The following is a 21,408-nucleotide window of genomic DNA, read 5'->3' on the forward strand; positions in this document are numbered from 1 at the left end:
TGAGAAACCCATTCGGTCTCAGCTTTTACCATTCCCAGGCTCACACGTGCCGCTGGGGCAGCCCAACGTCTCCCTCTTCCTCCAAGAGGTCCCCTGCCACACAAGGCCTACCCAATGGGTTCCCTCTGGATTTGGAACTTCTCAACACTGCATCCAATACTATAAACACTGGTAGTCATATGTTCTTAACGCGTCCTTCTGCCTTCTGAAGCAAAACTTGCTTCCCACCCTCGGGGGAAAAATTGAAAACATTTTGAAAGCATTTCGAATGTATTTTGCTTTCTCGTCACACCATCCCCCAAAAGATAAAATAGAAAAATGGAGAAAGGGGGCAAGTTTGGCTCTCAACTGATTCATGCATCTGAAACAGAAGATCACTGTCACACAAGGAGGAGGCTAGCAGGCAAATCCTACAGAAGGCCAGTGCCCTTGGCGGGTCCGTGCATGAGAGCAGGACATATTGGAGCAGGGAGTTGGCAGAGGCCTCGGGAGCGTCACCGAGAGCACAGCAGAATAACAGTTGTCAGAGACGAATAACCCATGTCATTCCAGTTGTTTTTGGAATTGGAGTGCCCACATTTGAGTATGGATATATACAATGTTCTGAGGTTTCACTTAAAGAAAATAATGCAGCCAGGCATTTAAATTGTGCCTTAAAAGCATAGAGAAACTGTTGATTTTTCTAATTCTTAACCCTTGTACAATTCTTTTCTGAAAACAACGCTATTCTTAATACAATCTGATCTCTTTCACAAGTGTGAGGCTTGCTTTTACTAAACTTTCTAGGACAAGACTCGAGTTAGCTTAGCCATTGTAATACCTTAGAAGAATACAAAGTAATTTGTAAGCTCATATTTAAATAGGTTATGTCCCAACCAACAATTTGGAAGACACTGAGTTCTTCAACAAAACAGGTACTTGGCACTAACGGACAAACTTCTGAGCCACGCCCCTAATGCCACATTCCCCAAGGACAGAAGAAACTCACTCAGGCGGTAGACCTGAGACCAGTAATTCCTCAGTTAATCAACAAAGTAGGTAAAATGAGGAATCATAAAAATGCGTATCATTCATGTTTTACTTTGGCAAACCTTTTAAAGTATGATTTATTTGCAAATATTTTAATGTAGGGTCAAGACCTTCTCTTTGAGTAGGATCCAGTGACGGAGTTTCTCAGTCTTCCATGCATAAATAACACCCATTAGACAATGTTGAAGAGCTTCGGGATTGTTTTCTTTAAAGAAGAAGGAAAACTTAAAGACACACGAGGAGCAAAGTGAAAACAGAACCTGGAAGCTGTCCATCTTTCTAGGATTTGTCCCTAATCTTTTATAATTGCCTCATCTTTATCCAATCTGATAGTAACTTGTCTTTATGGAGTCTTTCCAAAGGTTTTCACAGAAATGACGGCTCTCTCTGTTTTAGCACACACATTTCATCAGTTTTCATTCCATTTCATTAAATTATGCCAATTACGGTAACAAGAATGCCACATATTAAACAGATCCGGAAACGAAATGCCTCTTGGTGTGCACTCATCTCAGTGAGGGGATGCTGTCGCCATGGCCCCCTCCCAGCGGGCTGGGGGTGCCTGTGCCAGTCCAGGCCCCGTCGGGAGGGGAGGGAGAGCTGGGCCACCCGGGAGGCCAGAAAACAGGCCTTCTGCTGCATCGTGATCCATTCCACGTCCTGGAAGCTCCTGTCTGGAAAAACTGCTAAAGCCAGGGCTGTACCTGAGTAACATCTGGCATGTTTTAGGCACACGATAAATATGTATTCAATGAAAGAATGTGCCTTGACGATCTTTAGTTACTCCCACCCCATTCAAAGAACGCAGAGCAATGTTTCATTTGGATACAAACTGAAGAGGGCGACAGCCTACAGAAAGACCAGAAAATTACCATGATTATCACAGAAATAAAGGGAAGACAAAACCCAACTCAATAATTCCATTCAAAAGTACCCTAATCCAAAAGTCAAAAACCTTCTTTGCCCTGCTACAAGCCCAATACATGCTCCGACGTTCAGAAGTGGTACCAAATGAAAATAGTTGGTTGTAGGTTTCTTTATAATCAAGCTTTTTAACTGAATTCTCAGAGTGTAATCAGTCCTTTCAATAAGGTAAAGAGACTTCTATGAGAACAGATTTTTTTTCTGAAACAACAGTAACAACTAACAAATACTGACTGCTTCATCTTGCCAGGCACTATAGTAAGCATGCCGTGTATATTTGTTCATTTAATCCTCAGAATCATTGTAGGTACTAAACTCACTCAAAGATAGCTCATCAGTGGTAAAGCCAGGATTTGCACCCAGAGGCCATGGGCTGAACCCCTGTGTCATACTGCCTAATTCAGCTCACTTTCTTAGAAATAATTTTAATATTTTACCTAAGGGTTTTGTTAGTATACCTCCCCAAAATACAACAAAGTCTTTAATCATAAAGTTGAAATTAATTCTTTTTTTTTTTTTAAGCTTTTATTTTGAGAGAGAGAGAAAGCGTGGGCAGGAGGGGCAGAGAGAGAATATCAAGCCGGCTCCACAAGCTGTCAGCACAGAGCCTGAGGCAGGGCTCGAACCCATGTAGCATGAGATCATGACTTGAGCCAGATTCAAGAGTCCGACGCTCAAATGACTGAGCCACCCAGGTGCCCCACTAATTAAAAAGTTAATTCTTAAACAGTTCCCACTAACCCTATACTCACTGAAAAACAACTATACGTGACTACATTCATTCATTATCAAACGTTTAACGAGCAACTGCTTAATCACTTGAAAACAAAGAGTAAGGGCAATTCAGTGGAAATTGCTCAGTTACTGAAGGTTTACTGCATGCCTATTCTTGCCAACGCTCCCAGGAAACTCGGTCTGGTGGAAGAGACACATCACTGTCCTCTGGTTTTAGGAAATGCTAATGCCATTTATTCATTCACAGGAAAGGCTCTGGGATGTCCCAAGTGTGAACTGGGACAGCGGGGGGCGGGGGGGGGGGTGAAGGGGAAAGGACACTGGAAAAGACTCTGAGATTCAACCAAGGCACTGCTCCTTTGTAAGCCACGGGGATTTGCGTTAAGGGCTGCTGTAGAGGAGACATAGGATCAGTACCGTGTTTTGGAACAACCGCTCCAGAAGGAGAGAGCGTGGGGCGGATGAGGGCATAAAGCGAGGAGGCCGGCGACGATCTGCCGTGAAAGGGTAGGTGAGAACGGGGGGATGTGAGGTTGAAACGAGGGGACTGGATGGTGTGTGAATGACATCCATGAGGTTGTTTTAAAAACAAGTCCAGATGAGAAATGGTGAAAGCCTGAACTCAAGCCACGCCACCGGTCACAGGAAAGGGAGACCGGACAGATGTTCGGAAGTCAGAATCAGCAAGACCTGGTGCGAGATCGGGTGGGAAGGGGGGCCGGACTGAGGAGTGGGAGCGGGAGCGGGAGGAGGAAAAGAATGGAGTCACGTCACAGGAGGGAAACGTAAGAGAGGCAGACTAACATCTGATCGAGAAACCAATTCGAGTTACCCTGGGGGACAAAGCCGAGGGCACGGCAGCTCCGAGCTGAGGGAGGCACCAGGGCTTGAGCTGCTAAGGTATGAACCCCTAACAACGGTCTCGATGTTCACTGCTGACCACTTTTCCGCTTCCTCCTTCGGGCCAGAGCTGGCATCGCTCACTTTCACATCTGAGCAAACTGAGGCACACAGAGAGGAAGAGGAAGAGCCGAGGTCCTAACGCAGCTGCCTCCAGGCTCTGACACCCAAGCGACTTCCACGCGGCTACACTGCCCGCTGAGCAAGTAATGGCCACAACGACGGTAGAGACGACGACAGCTTCACTCTGCCGCTGCGGAGCCAGTCAGAACCACAGCTCTCACCCCTGCGCCTCTGCCAAGTGCAGAGGGGGAGCTTCACGCGCACAGCGTGTCTACAGCTCGTCTGGAAGAGGGGCAGCGAGACCTGCATTTATCAAGCATCTGCACAACGCAGACACTTGTCACACATGGGTTACTTCTCCTCCTCGTGGCGTCCCTGGAAGAGAAGCTGTACTAGTTTCCATCGGCGGTCAAGGAAACGGTCTCACGAGAGGAGGTGACTGGCCCAGGGCCATGATGCACGAAGGGGCAGGAGAGGGACAGAATCTCCATACCTGGAAGCACCCACATGTATTCCTACATAGAGACTAAACATAAATGAACCGAGAGAGAGCGAGCACTCACGTGGAAAAATGTTCGAAATGAACGAATCCTGTAAATAAAAAATAAACATAAAGATTATCTGTATTACGCTTGCAGCTTTTCTTGAAGTCTGAAACCATTTTTTTTTTAATAGAAAAATAAACTCTGCGAGTTAGGGCATAAAAGAACCCAAAGGCCTCTGTCCATTCCCAGCGGACATCCTTGGTCATTACAAGCTGACGAGAATCAGTTCTGTTTCTAAGCAGCTCCAAAAAAAAAAAAAAAAAAAAATCACATAAGTTCTTTTTTCTTTTTTTAATTTAAGAAAGTGCAATGAAGCGATATTTTTTTTTAACTACCGATTAAATATGCATGGTGGAACTGGCTTGCTGGGCACCAGGACCTAAACATTAGAAATGTAGTGCAACTTCTAGGGTGAAGAGTCGGCTCACTTTCACCTTAGGAGAAAAACAGCGCTTAGTAGGTGAACTGTTAGCATTCAGAATGTGTCACTGGTGCATCTTGCCAAGTTCAGAACGAAAAGAGGACTGTGAATGCATTGAATGCTAAAATGAGAGATCATCGAACACAGGCTGTTTACAGAATTCAAGTCCTTTCTATTTTCTTAGGAATTAGAGAGCTTTGTGTAATTTCTCATTGTTTTTCCCTGGTTTCTGCTTAGTAGGTTCCATGCCCAACGTGGGGCTCAAACTCACGACCGTGAGATTAGGCGTTGTGTGCTCTACCAACTGAGCCAGCCAGCCGCCCCAAGTGTAATCCCTCACTTAAAGCAGTGATCCTTTGCTTGGAATTACATCAAATGAAGAAATGAACTTTGCCTCAAAAGTGAAGATAATGCTTATTTTTAAAATACATTATTTGGACATTGATTTAATCTTATGGGTTGGACTCTAACACCACCAGGTTTTGGATATTTTTAACCTAAAAAAATGGAATTTTCACATGGTTTCATACATTGGTAGGCTATTCTCTTGATCAGCCTATAACAAATTTCTGTAACATTTACAAAAAAAATAGCATTCAAGTGTCCTTAGTTTTTAAAGGAAACGCTAGATGGCAGTAAATACACAAAAGTTGTGACATATGACCCTGTGTTACCAAGCATAATGATCATTTTTGCCTTTTATTGAATTTTATGCTCTACTATGTCAAGCTTAAAAAAAAAAACAAAAAAACAAAAACCTGACTAAAAAATTTAAATAAAAATTAAAGTTCCCTGGCGTTACTACTGAAACAATCAAATTCATCTACAATTTAAACTGTGACAATACTAACTCTCAACTCCAACTTTATAAAACTGTTAAATTTTCTAAGTCTCCTTTGTTTTAACAAATTCTTTTTTTCTTTTTACATGAATACATTTTGTAATTTTTTTAAGTTTATTTATTCACTATTCAGAGAGAGAGAGAGAGAGACAGAGACAGAGACAGAGACAGAGACAGAGCATAAGCTGGGAAGAGGAAGAGAGAGGGAAACACAGAATCCGAACCAGGCTCCAGGCTCTGAGTTGTCAGCACAAAGCCTGAGGTGGGGCTCGAACCCCCACAGACCGTAAGATCATGACCTGAGCCGAAGTCAGACACTTTAACCAACTGAGCCACCCAGGCACCCCATAAATATATTTTAGATATTACTTAATTTGGAGAAAATAGCTTTAAGATAAAATACCTTAAACTGCTATTTCCATCAAGATGTTAAAAATTTACACAAAAATTTAAATACACATATGGCTTATTTACTAGGTTTCGAATTAGTGAAATTTCTATTCTTTTAGGGGCCATGGATGAATATATGTTAAGTACAGCATGCTATTAATTTAATGTGCTACTAGCAAAACACTGTTTTAAATTCAGTAATTAAAACTGACACTATCTAGATTTCAGGAAAAAACAGGAAAGTAAGTATAATATTAAGATTTTACTTCCTTATTTGAAAACCCATCTACAGATCAAAGGAAATATCTTAGAAACGTTGCTAATCTGATCCACGGATGGTTTTAATGAACTCTCTATAACATTCTGAATTGTAATTTCAGTAGGATTTTGCAGACTTACATGGTAATAAACCAAAAACGTATACTTTCTAATTTATATTAAACTTTCTACTTTTTGGATTCATTACAAGACCAGATGGCATTCAGCTCAGGTCTCAGCAACACTAGAATAAAACTAGCTAACTTACTAATTTTTGGGTTATTTCTAACACTTTCTCTGAGCTAGATTTTGTCCTGACACACAAAATTTTCAATTTAGAAAACAAAGCTGGGGTCCTCTCAATAGGTAGAAAGTCAACAAAATAAAAACAGCAAATCCTCAAATATACTACTTTGGTACAAAGGGAAGACTTATTTTAATACCAATCTGTGCCAATATAACTCAACTTTTGATCAATAGTTTCCAAAAAATCAGTAAATAGCTACAGTTACTACAAGCACCTTAAAGCAAACACACACTCAAATAGCCAAAACAATCTTTTACAGCCTTGAAAAAGAACAAAGTTGGGAGTCTCACACTTGCTGACTTGAAAACCTACTACAAAGCTATAGTGCTAAAAGCAATGTGGTACTGGCATAAAGATAGAAAGATACTTATCACCAAATTCATCAAGTTATATATATTAAACACATACAGCTCTTGGTATGTCAATCACACATCAATAAAGCAGTTAAAAAAAACCAGACATATAGACCAATGGAAATTAATTAAGAGGCCAGAAATAAACCCTCACTTTTATGGTCAAGTGATTTCCAGCAAGGATGGCAACACCATTCACTGGGGAAAAGACAGTCTTTTCAACGGGGTGCTGGGAAAACTGGATGTCCTCAAGCAAAAGAACGAAGTTGGACCCTTACCTCACACTGTAGAAAAACTTAACTCAAAATGGATCAGAGACCTAAACTTAGGACCCAACACTATAAAACTCCTAAGAAAAGACAGGGCAAAAGCTTCATGACATTAGACTTGGCAACGATTTCTTGGATATGACCCCAAAGGCACAGGCAACAAAAGAAACGAGTAGAAAAACTGGACTTCTATGCATTAAGAGGGTAGTACCAACAGAGTAAAAAGGTAGCCCACAGAATTGGAAAAAAACATTCTCGAGTCACGTCTCTAACAGGAGATCGATATCCAGCACGTATAAAGAACTCCTACAAGTCAACAAAGAAGCGAAAGGCCACTAAAAAAAAGAATGGGTGAGGAAATTGAACAGATGATATTCAAACGGCCAAAAGCACATGAAAAGATGTTCAACATCACTGCTTGTCAGGGAAATCAAAACTAGAATGAGGTATTACCTCACACCCATTAGGATGACTATTATTAAACAAACAAACAACAGAAAATAACAAATGTTGGCAAAGATGTGGAGAAATTGAATAAATGCTTGTGCCTTGCTGGCGGGAATGTAAAAACGGTTCGGCTGCTATGGAAAATGGTATTGTGTTTCTTCAAAAAATTAAACAGAATTACCACGTAATCCAGAAATTCTGTTTCTGGCTATGGACTCTAAAGAAGTGAAACAGGGACTCAAAGAGATATTGGTACATCCATGTTCACAGCAATATTATTCACAACAGCCAAAATGCGGAAGCAACCCAAGTGGCCATCGACTGACGAATGGATAAATAAGATGTGGTATATGCATACACGGGAATATCATGCAGTCTTGAAAAGGAAGGACATTTTAACATATCCTATAACACACATGAACCCTGACGACCTTAAGACACAAGAGGACAGATACTGGATGATTCTGTTATGTGGGATTCCTAGAGTAATCAAATTCACAAGAACAGAAAGGAGAAGGGTGGTTACCAGGGGCTGGAGAGGGGGGAATGGGCACTTAGTGTTTAACAGATACAGAGTTTCAGTTAATGCCTTGAACTCTACAATTAAAAGTGGTTAAAAGGGTACATTTCATATTATGTGGGTTTTTTTTTTTTTACCACAATTAAATTTCTGAAGAGGTTAAAACGGTAAATTTCCGATGTTTACTTCACCACAATAAAAACCAAAAATGAGAAAGCGGTATACATGTAGTTACAACCTCCTTACGCTCCTTCACCCTTTGACTTAACTCTGGGTGATCGCAATGTTAGTAATGATCTCTGTATTAACAAATATTGGTAACATTTCTATGAGTTAGCTCATTAAAAAAAAAAAAAAACAGAACACACCAAAATAATCACTATTATAAGGATTTAATCTAGGTAACCAAAGGAACTACCTCTTGTTTAGAGGTGTAAGTCTAGCTGGTAATGAAATAGCCCCAAACTGCTGGCATTCTGGCCTACGGGGAAGAATTTTAAGCTGAAAAACACGTTTCTTCCGTGTCATGACTGACTCTAAAGTCGGTGGCTGAGACAGCCCGTGGCTGAGCTTTTGCCTTCCACCCCTCAGGTCGCCAGGCATCCCCAACTTACATCCTAGGAGCAGATTCTACCTGGGCTAGAATTCAGAGTGGGAAGTCTCCACTAGCATGGAGGAAATCGGGATTAACTCACATCCAAGCCTTCTCAGAACTCACCAAAGAAGAAGAGAAGACCACAAAGGGTCCCCTGTCTTTGGATGACAGTCGTGATGATCTTCTCCTCCACGTCACCACAGACCAGTCACCTGACATATCATTTATTCTGCCTAGTTGCGTCTCTGGTAGATGTACTAAGCTATAGTGTATGTATGTGGACACGTGCGTGTGCGTGCGCGTATGTGGAAAATGTGCACATCTTCTCAGCTACATTAAGAAGCAGAGCTCTTGAGGACAAAAATAAAAAGACAGCTTTGTCTTTCCTTCGCACCAGATTCAGTATCATATACATAGTAGCTCTCAATACTGACTGTGGATAATTAAGGAATAAAAAAAATGAGCACTTGCCACTTTGTGTTCTGTAAGTAGAACTCAGAAAACGTTATAAACAAATATAGTCATATAATTAATACCGAATATAAGTTTATCAGAAAAGAATAATACCCATTTTTTCTTTTTCTTTAGTTTTTTTTTTTTTTCAGTTTATTTATTTTTGAGAGAGACAGAACATGAGCAGGGGAGGGGCACAGAGAGAGGGAGACGCAGAATCCAAAGCAGGCTCCAGGCTCCGAGCTGTCAGCACAGAGCCCAATGCAGGGCTTGAACTCACAAACTGTGAGATCGTGACCTGAGCAGAAGTGGGATGCTTCACCAACTGAACTACCCAGGCACCCCCATTCTGTGTTTTGAAATTAAAAAAAGAAAGAAAGAAAGAAATGTCCATTTTCTTTTTTAATAGCTTAATTTATTAATTCCACATTCACAACACTGAACTGTATACCTACCATCACTGTTCAAGTGAGTACCCTTATTTACTAGATAGAAAAGTAGACACCATCCCTGGTCTTAAGAAACCAACAGTGATGGGGCGCCTGGGTGGCGCAGTCGGTTGAGCGTCCGACTTCAGCCAGGTCACGATCTCGCGGTCTGGGAGTTCGAGCCCCGCGTCGGGCTCTGGGCTGATGGCTCAGAGCCTGGAGCCTGTTTCCGATTCTGTGTCTCCCTCTCTCTCTGCCCCTCCCCCGTTCATGCTCTGTCTCTCTCTGTCCCAAAAATGAATAAACGTTGAAAAAAAAAAAATTTAAAAAAAAAAAAAAAAAAAAAAAAAAAAAGAAACCAACAGTGCATGGGAGAGACAGACATGACATAAACACGCCCATCAGGAAGTGCAAGGCATATAAACGGGATAATCACCATGAGGGAGGGCCATGGAGGCTTCAAGATAGGCTAACAGAAGAGATCCAGCAGAGATGGAAGGATCAGAAAAGCCCGGGAGACCAGTGACATCTAAGCTGAGACATAAGGAATAAAAGTGTGCTAGCCAGGCCCAAAGAAAGGACTTTGGTCCTAAGCAAACGAGGAAAGAAAAAAGAAAAAAAAAAAAGATTAATTAACAGAGTGAGGACTTCTGCTTCTGGAAGGATGGAACAGAAGTACGTTTCACTACTCCTCCTGCTAAGAACAACTAAAGACCATGGACATTACATACAAAATAAACACAAGGAAACTGAAAGGTAGAAAGAAGGCCGACTCAGCATAGACCCCAGTACCCTAAGGACCCCAGGTATTCCTCTCTACCTCACACGTCCTAGACTAAGTGCTGAGGAAGGGGCAAGCACAAATGCCAACGGGCACAGACAAAAAAAAAAAAAAGTCCCAAGACAAGCCTGTTCTCTAGCCAAAGGGCCAGCACAGGGGCGGCCCAGCAAGACAGAACTTTTAGACGCTCTAGCCGAACACCACAGAAATACTGCGGCCCACCCCACGCAGGCCAGCAAATTCCTGGGTGCCATCTGCAGAATGCTCCTGTAGACCAGGATATCTCCCAAATTAAGTGAGAAGAACCAGGCCTCAAATATCTGATGTTAAGACATCAGCAAATACAAAAGAAGAAAGTAGCATTGGGGATACACAGAACTCTGGGCCAGCCAGAAATCTGGAGAAAGCGAAGGCAAAATCAAGAAGCGGGCAGTGAACACGTCCCGCATCGCTCAGAAGCTGGCAACGGAACCCCCAGATGTGGCTCACGGCAGAGCTCTGCTCGATTTGGAGGAGGGGACGGTTTTCAGGTCCTTCCATGTCTGTCAAGACTTTCATGCTCCTCTTGTTCTGGTTCCCAATTTCCCAAGAAATCTTCTAATAAACCAATCCCACTTTAACTTTAACACCAACTGTTACAGTCATTGGAAAAGTATCTCCTTATGGTAAGTTAACTGCCTGGCATTCTGGTCAGTCCTTTGTGAGTCTCATTAGTTTTAAGCGTCAGTCAGTCCCCAAAGCCTAATTAACTCTGCACGTACTGGCAAAGACAAGATCCCAGACCCACAAACTTGAAGGCCATGTCCTAAATGGAAGGTACGCGATGAGCCTGGGCAGCTGGCCGTCTAAGACGCCTCTGTCTTGATCGCTCACTTACACAGGTGAGAAACCAGCCTTGCAAATAGCTCTCCAAAATCCTATTCAACTCTCAAAATTCAAAGCAGACCTACTTTTATCTGCTGGAGCCGTCCGCTTTCCCTCCTACTCACGGCTGTCTAAAATCATTCTCCAAAACGCATATTCTGCATAGAACGTCCAGCACGAACACAGATTCCTATTAAATACACAGAAAGATAAACACAGCAAAGCAGAATCTATTTCTTCAGCCACTCCTGGAAAGGCACAAGTTCACACTCTGACTGCTAGTTGGCCCTCAGTCCTGAGGCCTTAGGTATACGAACCACCGCCTTATAGTCCTGCTAAATTCTGCTGGATGAAATGTTCACAACTGCTCTATTTTTAAAGTATCTAAGGGGCGCCTGGGTGGCGCAGTAGGTTAAGCGTCCGACTTCAGCCAGGTTACGATCTCGCGGTCCGTGAGTTCGAGCCCCGCGTCAGGCTCTGGGCTGATGGCTCAGAGCCTGGAGCCTGTTTCCGATTCTGTGTCTCCCTCTCTCTCTGCCCCTCCCCCGTTCATGCTCTGTCTCTCTCTGTCCCAAAAATAAATAAACATTGAAAAAAAAATTAAAAATTTAAAAAAATAAAAAATAAAAAAAAAATAAAGTATCTAAAAATGAAAGGTCGCAATAAGCACTAGCAATAAAAAAATTGCTGCAAACGCGTCCATTTGCAATTGGTCAGTGCTGAATTTTCAAGACGTTACAGTAATCCATATTCGGAAGCACCATAAACAAAACGAAAACCTAAAAAGTACAGCCAGCCAGCCTCCTTGAACTTCGTATGCACGGTTATGCGCCTTCCTGATACATATCACATCTGGGTGTTTTAGAGTTTCACAATGAATTCCACACCTGTTGCTAACGAGATTTAAGTCATTATCAAAAAGCATTTCTTAGGATCCATTTGCGGAAGAACGTAGAAATGACAGATCCCTAGAAGAGGCTAAAAAAACGTCAAATCTACAGAATTCTATTTCATACGGAAGTTCTCTACCCAGCACCGGACAGGTCAGCGCAACGGGAAGAGTCACTTTCCCAAGCCCACCACGGCGACGGTCTCTCAGAGCTGGGCAGCAACCAGAAATGCGTGTCTGTCCGTCACCTGAACTACCTCGCCTTCTTACCAGGAAATCTGTGTCGTTAAACTGCCAGTCACGGACAGTCAGGGATACCACTGCTGTCTGTAGGTCATCTCTGCTTAAACAGAGGCGTCTGACGTGCAGACTATTTAAAATACGTTGAAAGTTTCACTTACCTCCACGGCTACCACAATCAAAACGAGGTCCAATTTTGACTCTGGAAAGAGGGCATTCACTTGTGGTGACATTCCAATTAGAGCACAGTTAGTGACCACAGATATAACACTCATTGTTTCAAAAGCCAACTAAAAGGAAAAAAAAATGTGAAATTAAAAACCACAATGACCTCTTCCATACTTCCTCGGCCTTTTTTTGTATCATATAAAATCAAAGAGAAAGCCTTTCCCTCGTTCCAAATATCCCAAGTACATTTAAAACTTTTTCTCTATAATGCTGTGATTTTCTTCGGCTTAAAAAAGTCAGGCCGTTACAAGGCATTTTCAATATTTATGGCTGGAATATCCAAAGCACTATGTTCTACCTTCCCAGCTGGAGGTGGCCAGGGGCCTGAGAATTTGGAATACATCCGAGAGGAGTATGCTGTTCAAGTTACCCTACTCGTACCTAAAGGGAATCTAAGGTGGGGCCACCAGAAAAAAATGTTTCACATTCAAAAACTGTTAGTATGATTTCAAATGGAGTTTTTTTGTGACTGTCTTACTCTGCCACATTACAGACCACAGCTGGTTCGGCTACACCAGAGGCACCAGCTATCGTGATCCTTTTCGAGTGGCATTCGCCCAGGAGACTTTGGAAAAACACACGTGCCCCACCGAGCTACTGAACAGACTGACCCAAGGCCCCGTGGAGGAGTCTCCCAGAGCCCACTACAGAGTACCGACTGCGGAAACGTGACCACTGCTCGGTCGCTCTTCCTTTTCCTGCACAACCTTGATCCCTGCCCAGTAACCCAACCACTGGGAAGGGACGTAGAGGTTTCCATTACAGAACGAGCAAGTCGCAGGGAGGAATGCTGCAGCCCACAGGGAATACGGTCAAGGTGTTGTGACGGCAACGCCTGGTCACCCCCTCGGGTACTCTGCTTGTGGCGAGCACAGCAGAGCATACAGACTTGTCCAATCACTGTGCTGCACACCCCAAACACGTGTAACGTCGTGTGCCAGCTGTATTTTCGTTTAAAACAAGAATCAGATAAAAGTCCCACTAATTCTAAAAAATACAATTACTGTTAGAAACTAAAATTTTAAAGGAAGCAAAACAAAGCATGATTGGATCCCAACTGAATAAATATCTGGTCTCATGGAGAATTTCCGCTATCTTATTTTAGCAATCTTTGTATAACTTGATTATTTTTTCCGGAGTTTTCTTTACAACAAACCTACTCAAGACTTTATCTTCTCTTTAAGTAACTCAAATTTTTTTATTTATTCATTTTTTATCTTTACATAGCTCAGAACCAAAAACTTGAAGTTACAGTGAAGAGTCTCCTTGCCCTCATGTACCCCTTACCTGCCCGCGAGCTCCTGTGCTCCCTACAAAAGGATCACCATTATTAATTTTTTTTTTTTTTTTTACCTTTCCAGATACTTTATATGCAAACTTTATAAGGAAATTTGAATATATATGCCCTTTCTTCCCCTCTTTCAGCCCAATGCATACTGTCCGGTCCCTTGCTTTTGTCACTTAAAATGTCTTGGAGAATATTCTATGTCAGTACTCAAAGAACTCTCTCATTCTTTGTCACAACTGTTTAAATATTTTATTGCAGAGATGTATCGGAATTTATTTAACCATTTCCTTATTGGTGGGCATTAGTTGCTATGACAATCATTGTTCGATTTAGTTACCATGTAAATACATCACTTAACAAGAGTGGAATTAGGATAAATTCCTGAAAGTGGAACTGAGTCAAAGGTACCACGCATTCATAATTTTGATAAATAACGTCAAGCTGCACTCCATGAGACTGACCAGTTCATCCTCCTATCAGCAGTATCTAAGAGTGCCTGGCTTCCTGCATTTTTAATACCTCTATAATGAAACATGGTTTTTTCAAATACAGCTATATTGAGTTATAATTTATGTGCAATAAGCTGTATTCATTGAAGGTATACACTTCATTAAGTTTTGATTGATGTATATACCTGTGAAAACACCACCACAAACAAGATGCAGAATAATTCTACTTCCCCCAAAAGATTCCTCATGACCCACTGCAATCCATCCTTTTCTTCACACCGGCCCAAAAGCAAACACTGATCTGCTTTTTGTCACTGCAGTTTTGTCACTGCTCCAGGATGTCATAACTGGAATGACATAGTATATATTCTTCCCCATCCTTTCACCCAGTATGATTTTGAGATTGAGCCATATTATTTCTATATCTATATCTAGTCTTTTCCATTTTTATTGTGGAGTAGTATTCCATTTTATGAATATACCATCATTTTTTATTTATTTACCTACTGATGGAACACTGGGTTGTTTCCAGTTTGGGGCTACTCTGAAGGAAGTTACTGTAGACACATGCGTGCATCCTGAAATGTTCACGTTCTCTCATTTCTCCTGGATATTTAGGAGCCGATGTGCTGGGGGGATGGTAGGTGTACGTTTAACTTTTTAACAAACTTCCATCTCATTCTGCAAAGTGACTGCACCATGACGCAGCCTCGCCAGAAAGTATGACAGTTGCAGTTACTACACATCATGGCCAACATTTCACACCACGAATCTTCATTTTAAACTGGGTATGTAGTGCTATCTTCTGGTTTTCATTTGCATTTTCCCGGTAACTAATTATAAATCTTTTCATGAGCTCACTGGCCATTCACATATGTTTTCTGGTGAAGAACTTCTTCAAATCATGGTCCTTGTTTCTAAAGGCTGAAACGTCTTACTGAATTGTAAGAGTTTCTTAATCTGAACACAAGTACTCTGGCAGACATACGTATTGTGTATTTTTTCTCCCATTCTGTGTCTTGCCTGGTCTTCTTTTAACGTTAGAAGAGCAAACTTTCCCCCCTGTCTGGAGACCTGGTTATCTCAATGCTATTAGTGGACAATTATTTCCCCCACTGAACTGAGACTTCACATAGACCACACAATCCATTTCTGGACTTACTCTTCTGTTTAACTGGTCTGACTGTCTACTGATGCACCAGGACCACACCACGTTAATAACGGAAGTTATGTAACAAGTTTTAATACGTGGTAAGCGTCCCTATTCTTCTTTATAGCTTTCTTGTTCTTCTATTTCATTCATTTCTCCCTGTGAATGTGACAATACATTTACCAGCTTAAAAGAAAAACTTGGGCTGGCATAGTGCTCCATTTATAAATTAATTTGTAGGTCAATTTGTAAATGAAAGGAGAATTGATATGTATTGAATACCGAGACTTCCTTTATCAGTTAGCTATTACTACATAACCAACCACCCCAAACTCTGGCTTCAAACAGCCATTTATTTAGCTCATGACTCTGTGGGTGGACAATTCAGGATATGCTCGTCTCGGCAATTCTTCTGGTCTCAGCTGACTTTGACTGGATTTGCTCACGCACCTGAGGTCAGCTAGCGGGTAAACCAGAGATATCATTGGCCTTATCAGGCTACTTAGAACTTCTGGTACCATGTCCGATAAAGGTAGCAAGAGTGAACACCCTTGCCTTGTTCCTAATTTTAGAAGGAAAGCATTCAATCTTTCACCAATAAGTATGATGTTAGCTTTAGATTTTTTTTAAAAAATACATGTCCCTTATCAAGTTGAAGAAACACCCCCATTTCTATTTTTGTGAGAGTTCTCAAAAAGGAATGTTGGATTCTCTCAAATGCTTGACATGTATTGGTTGATACAACTATGCAGTTTTTCAAACTATTAAATGGCAGATTATACAGATTAATTTTCTAATACTAAACCAGGCTGGCGTCCCTGGACTAAATCCCACTTGTCATGGTATACACTTCTTTTTATAGATTGCTGAATTCAGTCTGCTAATAGTTTATTAAGGTGTTTTGTCCATTTACTCACAAGGGATGTTGGTTTGTTGTTCTCCTGTCTCACACTCTGGTTTTCTACTACACTGATACTAGCCTTCATAAAATGAATTAGGAAACATTCCCGCCTCCTCTGTTTTCTGGAAGAAATTGTGTAAAATTGGGGTTCATTCTTAGAAATTGCTAGTGAAATCGTTTGGGCCAATGTATTTCTTTTTTGGAAATTTATAATTACAAATTTAATTTCCTTGTAATTACAGAGCTACTCAAATTATCTATTTCGTATTGGGTGAGTTGTGGTAGTTTGTATTTTTGGAGGAAATGATCCAAATTGTCAAATTTATATGTGTAGAGTTGCTCATAATATTCCCTTCAATACTTTTGGTACTTTAAGGGTCTGTAGTGGTACCTGCTGTTTTCTTTTTATATTGGTTACCCTGTCAACTATATTGATCTTTCCAAAGAACCAGCTCTTTTCAGTAATCTTCTCTATTATTTTTGTTTTTCATTTCATCCATCTGTACTCTTATCTTTATTATTTTCTTTCTGCTTCTTCTGGGTTTCTTTTGTGCTTTGTTTCTAGTTTCCCGAGTAGGCATTTAGGTTATTGTTTGAGATATTTTCCTCTTCTCTAGTGAATGCATTCAGTGCTACAAATTTCCCTGTCGGCACTGCTTTAGCTGTTTGATACGTCGTACTTTCATTTTCATTCAGTTCAATGTCTTTTGAATTTACTCGAAACTTTCTCTTTGACCCATCATTATTTAAGGAACGTGCATTTGGGGGCTCTTGGGCGGCTCCGTTGGTTAAACACCTGACTCTTGATTTCAGCTCAAGTTATGATCTCACCGTGGTGAGATCAAGCCCCATGTCAGCCTAGGCATGGAGCATGCTTAAGATCCTCTCTCTCTTCCTCTCCTACTGCCCCTCCCTCACTCATGCCCTTCTCTTTGTCTTTCTCAAGAAAACCATGCATTTAGTTTTCGAGTGTTTGGAGACTTTCCTGTTATCTTTCTCCTGCTGATTTCTGGTTGGATTCCACTAGAGTCAGAGAACATACTGTACATGATTTCAATTCTTTAAAATGTTTAAAGTTTGTGTTCTGCCCGAGGATGGATGCTCTGCAAGCACCTGAACGTGTATTCTACAAGTGCTGAGCAGAGTGCTCTGAAATATGGATCTGATTCTGTTACCTGATGGCGGTGGTATTGGTGAGCCCGTCTATGTCCTCGCTGGCTTCCTAGGTCTTGTTCTACCAACTGTTGAGAAATGCGTGTTGAAGTCTCCAGCTATACTTGTGGGTCTGTCGATTTCTCCTTCCAGTTCTATAAATTTCTGGTTCACGTATTTTAAACCACTGTTGCTCATTGTGCACACACTCAGCCTGCTATGTCTTCTTGGCAATTGATTACGTATATTACTTAGGGTGTGTGTGTGTGTGTGTGTGTGTGTGAGAGAGAGAGAGAGAGAGAGATCGATCTTCCTTGACTTAGGAGTTGTGTTCCAAAAGGGTAAGTTACAAATATTGTAGGACAAAAATGTATCTACTACACCTAATCTACTGAATTAGAGCTGAACCTACAGCTCACTTTAAATGTGCTAAGAACCCTCAGATTAGCCTACAGCTGGGCAAAATCATCTCACACAAGGCTTATTTTATACTGAAGTATTGAGTATTTCCTGTAATTTGTTGAACACTGTGCTGAAAGTGAAAAACAGAATGGTTGTGTGGGTACGGAATTGTTCTAAGTGCATCAGTTGTCCACCCTCGTGACTGCGTGGCTAACTGGGAGCCGTGGTTTGCTGCCCAATATCGAGAGAGGATCACACTGCATGCCACTGGCTGGGGAAAAGATCCAAATTCAAAATTTGAGGTACGGTTTCTACTGAATACATATCGCTTTCACGCCACTGTAAAGCCAAAAAACCATAATCTGAACCGTTGTAAGTTGGGGACCATCTACATAGGTTCAGTCTATTTGTGTCACCATTTATCAGTCTGAAGGATGTACAGAAACCTCACCTCCCTTTACCATTCTGTAAAATATCTTAACATTTTCCCTGCATATATTTAGAATCATCAGATAGTGTTACAATTTTTGTTCCAATTGTCAAACGTAACTTTAAAGACTTAAGAGAAGGAAAGTCTGGGGTGCCTGGGTGGCTCAGTCGGTTAAGCCTCCGACTTCGGCTCAGGTCATGATCTCACGGTTCGTGGGTTCGAGCCCCGCATTGGGCTCTGTGCTGACAGCTCAGACCCTGGAGCCTGTCTCAGAAATATGTGTCTCCTTCTCTCTCTGCCCCTCCCCTGGAGCCTGTTTCAGATTCTGTGTCTCCCTCTCTCTCTCTGCCCCTCCCCTGTTCATGCTCTGTCTCTGTCTCAAGGATAAATAAACATTTAAAAGAGAGAGAGAGAGAGAGAAGGAAAGTCTAATTATGTTTATTCGTATTTTTGCTTTCCATGGTTTTTCTTCCTGACAGTCCCAGGTCCCTTCTTTTATCATTTCCTCAAGTTTAGAAAAAAATTTTTAACTATTCTTTTAAGGGGTATCTATATGGCTCAGTCACTGAAGCACCTGATTCTTGATTTCGGCTCAGGTCGTGACCTCACGGTTCATGAGATTAAGCTCTGCATTGGGCTCTGCGCTGACAGTGTGGAGCCTGCTTGGGATTCTCTCTCTCCCTCTCTCTCTGCCCCTCCCCTGCTCACTCTCTCTCAAAATAAATAAACATTTAAAAATCAATCAATCAATAAAGTGGCTATTCTTTTAGCACAGATTTTCTGGCAACAAATTCTCTTAGTTTTCTTTCATCTGAGAGTGTCTTGATTTCCCCTTCATTCTTTTTTTTTTTTTTTTTTTTTAGTTTATTTATTTAGTCATTTTTGAGAAAGAGAGAGAGAGAGAGCGAGCGAGCAGGGGGCGGGGTAGAGAAAAAGGGAGACGGAGACTCCAAAGCAGGCTCCACGCTGTCAGAGCAGAGCCTGACGCGAACGGTGAGGTCACGACCTGAACTGAAATCAAGAGTCCGATGCTTAACCAGCTGAGCCACCCAGGCGCCCCTGCCCTTCATTCTTGAAGGATATTCTCTCTGAATACAGGATTCTGTACTGACACTACTTTTCTTTCAGCACTTGAAAAATACCATGCTGCTTCCTTCCAGCCTCCGTTATTTCCGACGAGAAATTGGCAATCGTTCCAATCGTGTTCCTCTATAGACAACATGTCATTTCTCTCTTGGTGCTTTCAAGTTTTTGTCTTTAGTTTTCAGATGTTTAAAATTTTTTTTTTTTTCAACGTTTATTTATTTTTGGGACAGAGAGAGACAGAGCATGAACGGGGGAGGGGCAGAGAGAGAGGGAGACACAGAATCGGAAACAGGCTCCAGGCTCTGAGCCATCAGCCCAGAGCCCGACGCGGGGCTCGAACTCACGGACCGCAAGATCGTGACCTGGCTGAAGTCGGACGCTTAACCGACTGCGCCACCCAGGCGCCCCAGTTTTCAGATGTTTAATTATGATGTGTTGGACACGAACTTTGGGGGGCTTATCCTGTTTGGGATTCACTCCATTCCTTGAGTCTGTAGTTTTGGGTCTCTTGCCAAATCAGAAAGTCTTGGACTTATTACCTCAGGTGTTTTTTAGCCCCTCCTTTCCCCGCTCCTTCTGGGACTCTGATAACAGGAATGTTAGATCTTTTGTTACAGTCGCACAGGTCTCTGAGGTTATATTTACTTTGTCAGTCTGTTTTTTCTCTGCTGTTCAGACTGAATCATTTCTATTCTCTATTTTCCAGTTTCTGATCTTTCCTCTACTTCTTCCATTCTGCTACAGCGCTCATCCACTAAGCTTTTTATTTTAGTTATATTTTCCACTTCTAAAATATCTATTTGCCTCTCTTTTATGTCTTCTCTTTCTTTGCTGAGATACTCTATTTTTCTGTCTGTTTGAGGTATATTCATTTGATCAAGGCTGCTTTAAAATCTGTCCGATATTTCTAATATCGGTCGCCTTGATGGTGGCATCTACTGACCGCCCCTTTTTTCTTTTTGGTTCATCCTGGTTCCTGGGATGGTGACTGTTTAAATAGAAACCTGGACATTTTAGGGGTTAGATTCTATAATTTATTTAAAGCTTTGGTTTCAGTTGGTTCCTCTAACACCACTCTAGCAGGCAGAGCAGGGGCAACACCTCGTTAGGTTACCCATTTGGATACCACTGACACCCAGTGGAAGGGTGGGGTCCTTCCTATTGCGGGACTGGGGCCAGAACTCTGGTCTCCCACCAGACCTTCCCACGGATCCCTCTTCTGCTAGGACGAATACAAGTGCCTCGTGTGTGTTCCCACGTTCCCACGTGGTCTCTGCTGTGCTGGGTGGTGGCAGAAGGCCTGACTCTCCATTAGACTTTATCTGAAACCACCCCAGCAGAAACTGGAAAAGGAACCTCATTATTGCTGGGTAGGGGTGAAGTCAGACTCCCGACGTGATCTGCAACCCACACAGAAGTGGGGAGGGCCTCATCATCACTCAGTTGGTGAAGTCCCACCTGGCTACTTTCCTAGAAAACTATCAGAATTTTTACATCTGAAAGGGGTCACAGAAATTATAATTTACCTCCCCCACCCCATCCCCAATTTTCAAAACAAGGAAAGCAAAGCCCAGAAAAAGTAAATGACTCTTTGAAGTGACACAACGCAGTCTGTGGCAATAAATAAAATGAAATAAAATAAAAATAAAAAATAAACTAAATTTCTCAAATTTCTCCTTAGCACCTTTGTTTTTAATCATAATGGCCCATTTTGCTACTTTTTCCCCCAAAGGAATCATGTTTTCTCAAATAATTACCTGCCAGACACCAATATTGGCTGAAGGTTCTGAGAATGGACGTTTCAAGACCCTGCACATTTTTAAGGCATCCGAATTAACTTCAGTGAAGTTATTTAACACAGCAAAGGCAGCTGCTAATGGGTAGACGCAGGAGAAAAGGCTCACATAACCGAACTGAAGAAATAACTCCAAGTAATCATCAAAGGTACCCTGAAAATGCAAACCACAAGAAAAAAACAGGAATTGTTTTAATATTACATAATTACAGCAACACTTTGCAATACCATCCAAGGCACCAGCCTCCAACCAAAAAACAATCTTAGAATTCCTC

At 41.7% G+C, this 21,408-nt stretch overlaps 1 protein-coding gene across 13 annotated transcripts in view; it reads right to left on the reverse strand.

Annotated features, from left to right (window-relative positions):
* Positions 1–21,408, reverse strand: part of ANO10 (anoctamin 10) — a 288,539-nt gene that overhangs the window by 159,825 nt on the left and 107,306 nt on the right. For all 13 annotated transcript variants that reach the window (XM_045436772.1, XM_045436774.1, XM_045436775.1 and 10 more), the window contains 2 exons: positions 21,096–21,287; positions 12,414–12,542 (listed from right to left, as the gene is read on the reverse strand). In XM_045436772.1, the coding sequence (XP_045292728.1) occupies positions 12,414–12,542; positions 21,096–21,287 (321 nt within the window). The remainder of the gene's footprint in view (positions 1–12,413; positions 12,543–21,095; positions 21,288–21,408) is intronic.

The sequence above is a fragment of the Leopardus geoffroyi genome, chromosome C2 (assembly GCF_018350155.1).
Source record: "Leopardus geoffroyi isolate Oge1 chromosome C2, O.geoffroyi_Oge1_pat1.0, whole genome shotgun sequence".
NCBI lineage: Eukaryota > Metazoa > Chordata > Mammalia > Carnivora > Felidae > Leopardus > Leopardus geoffroyi.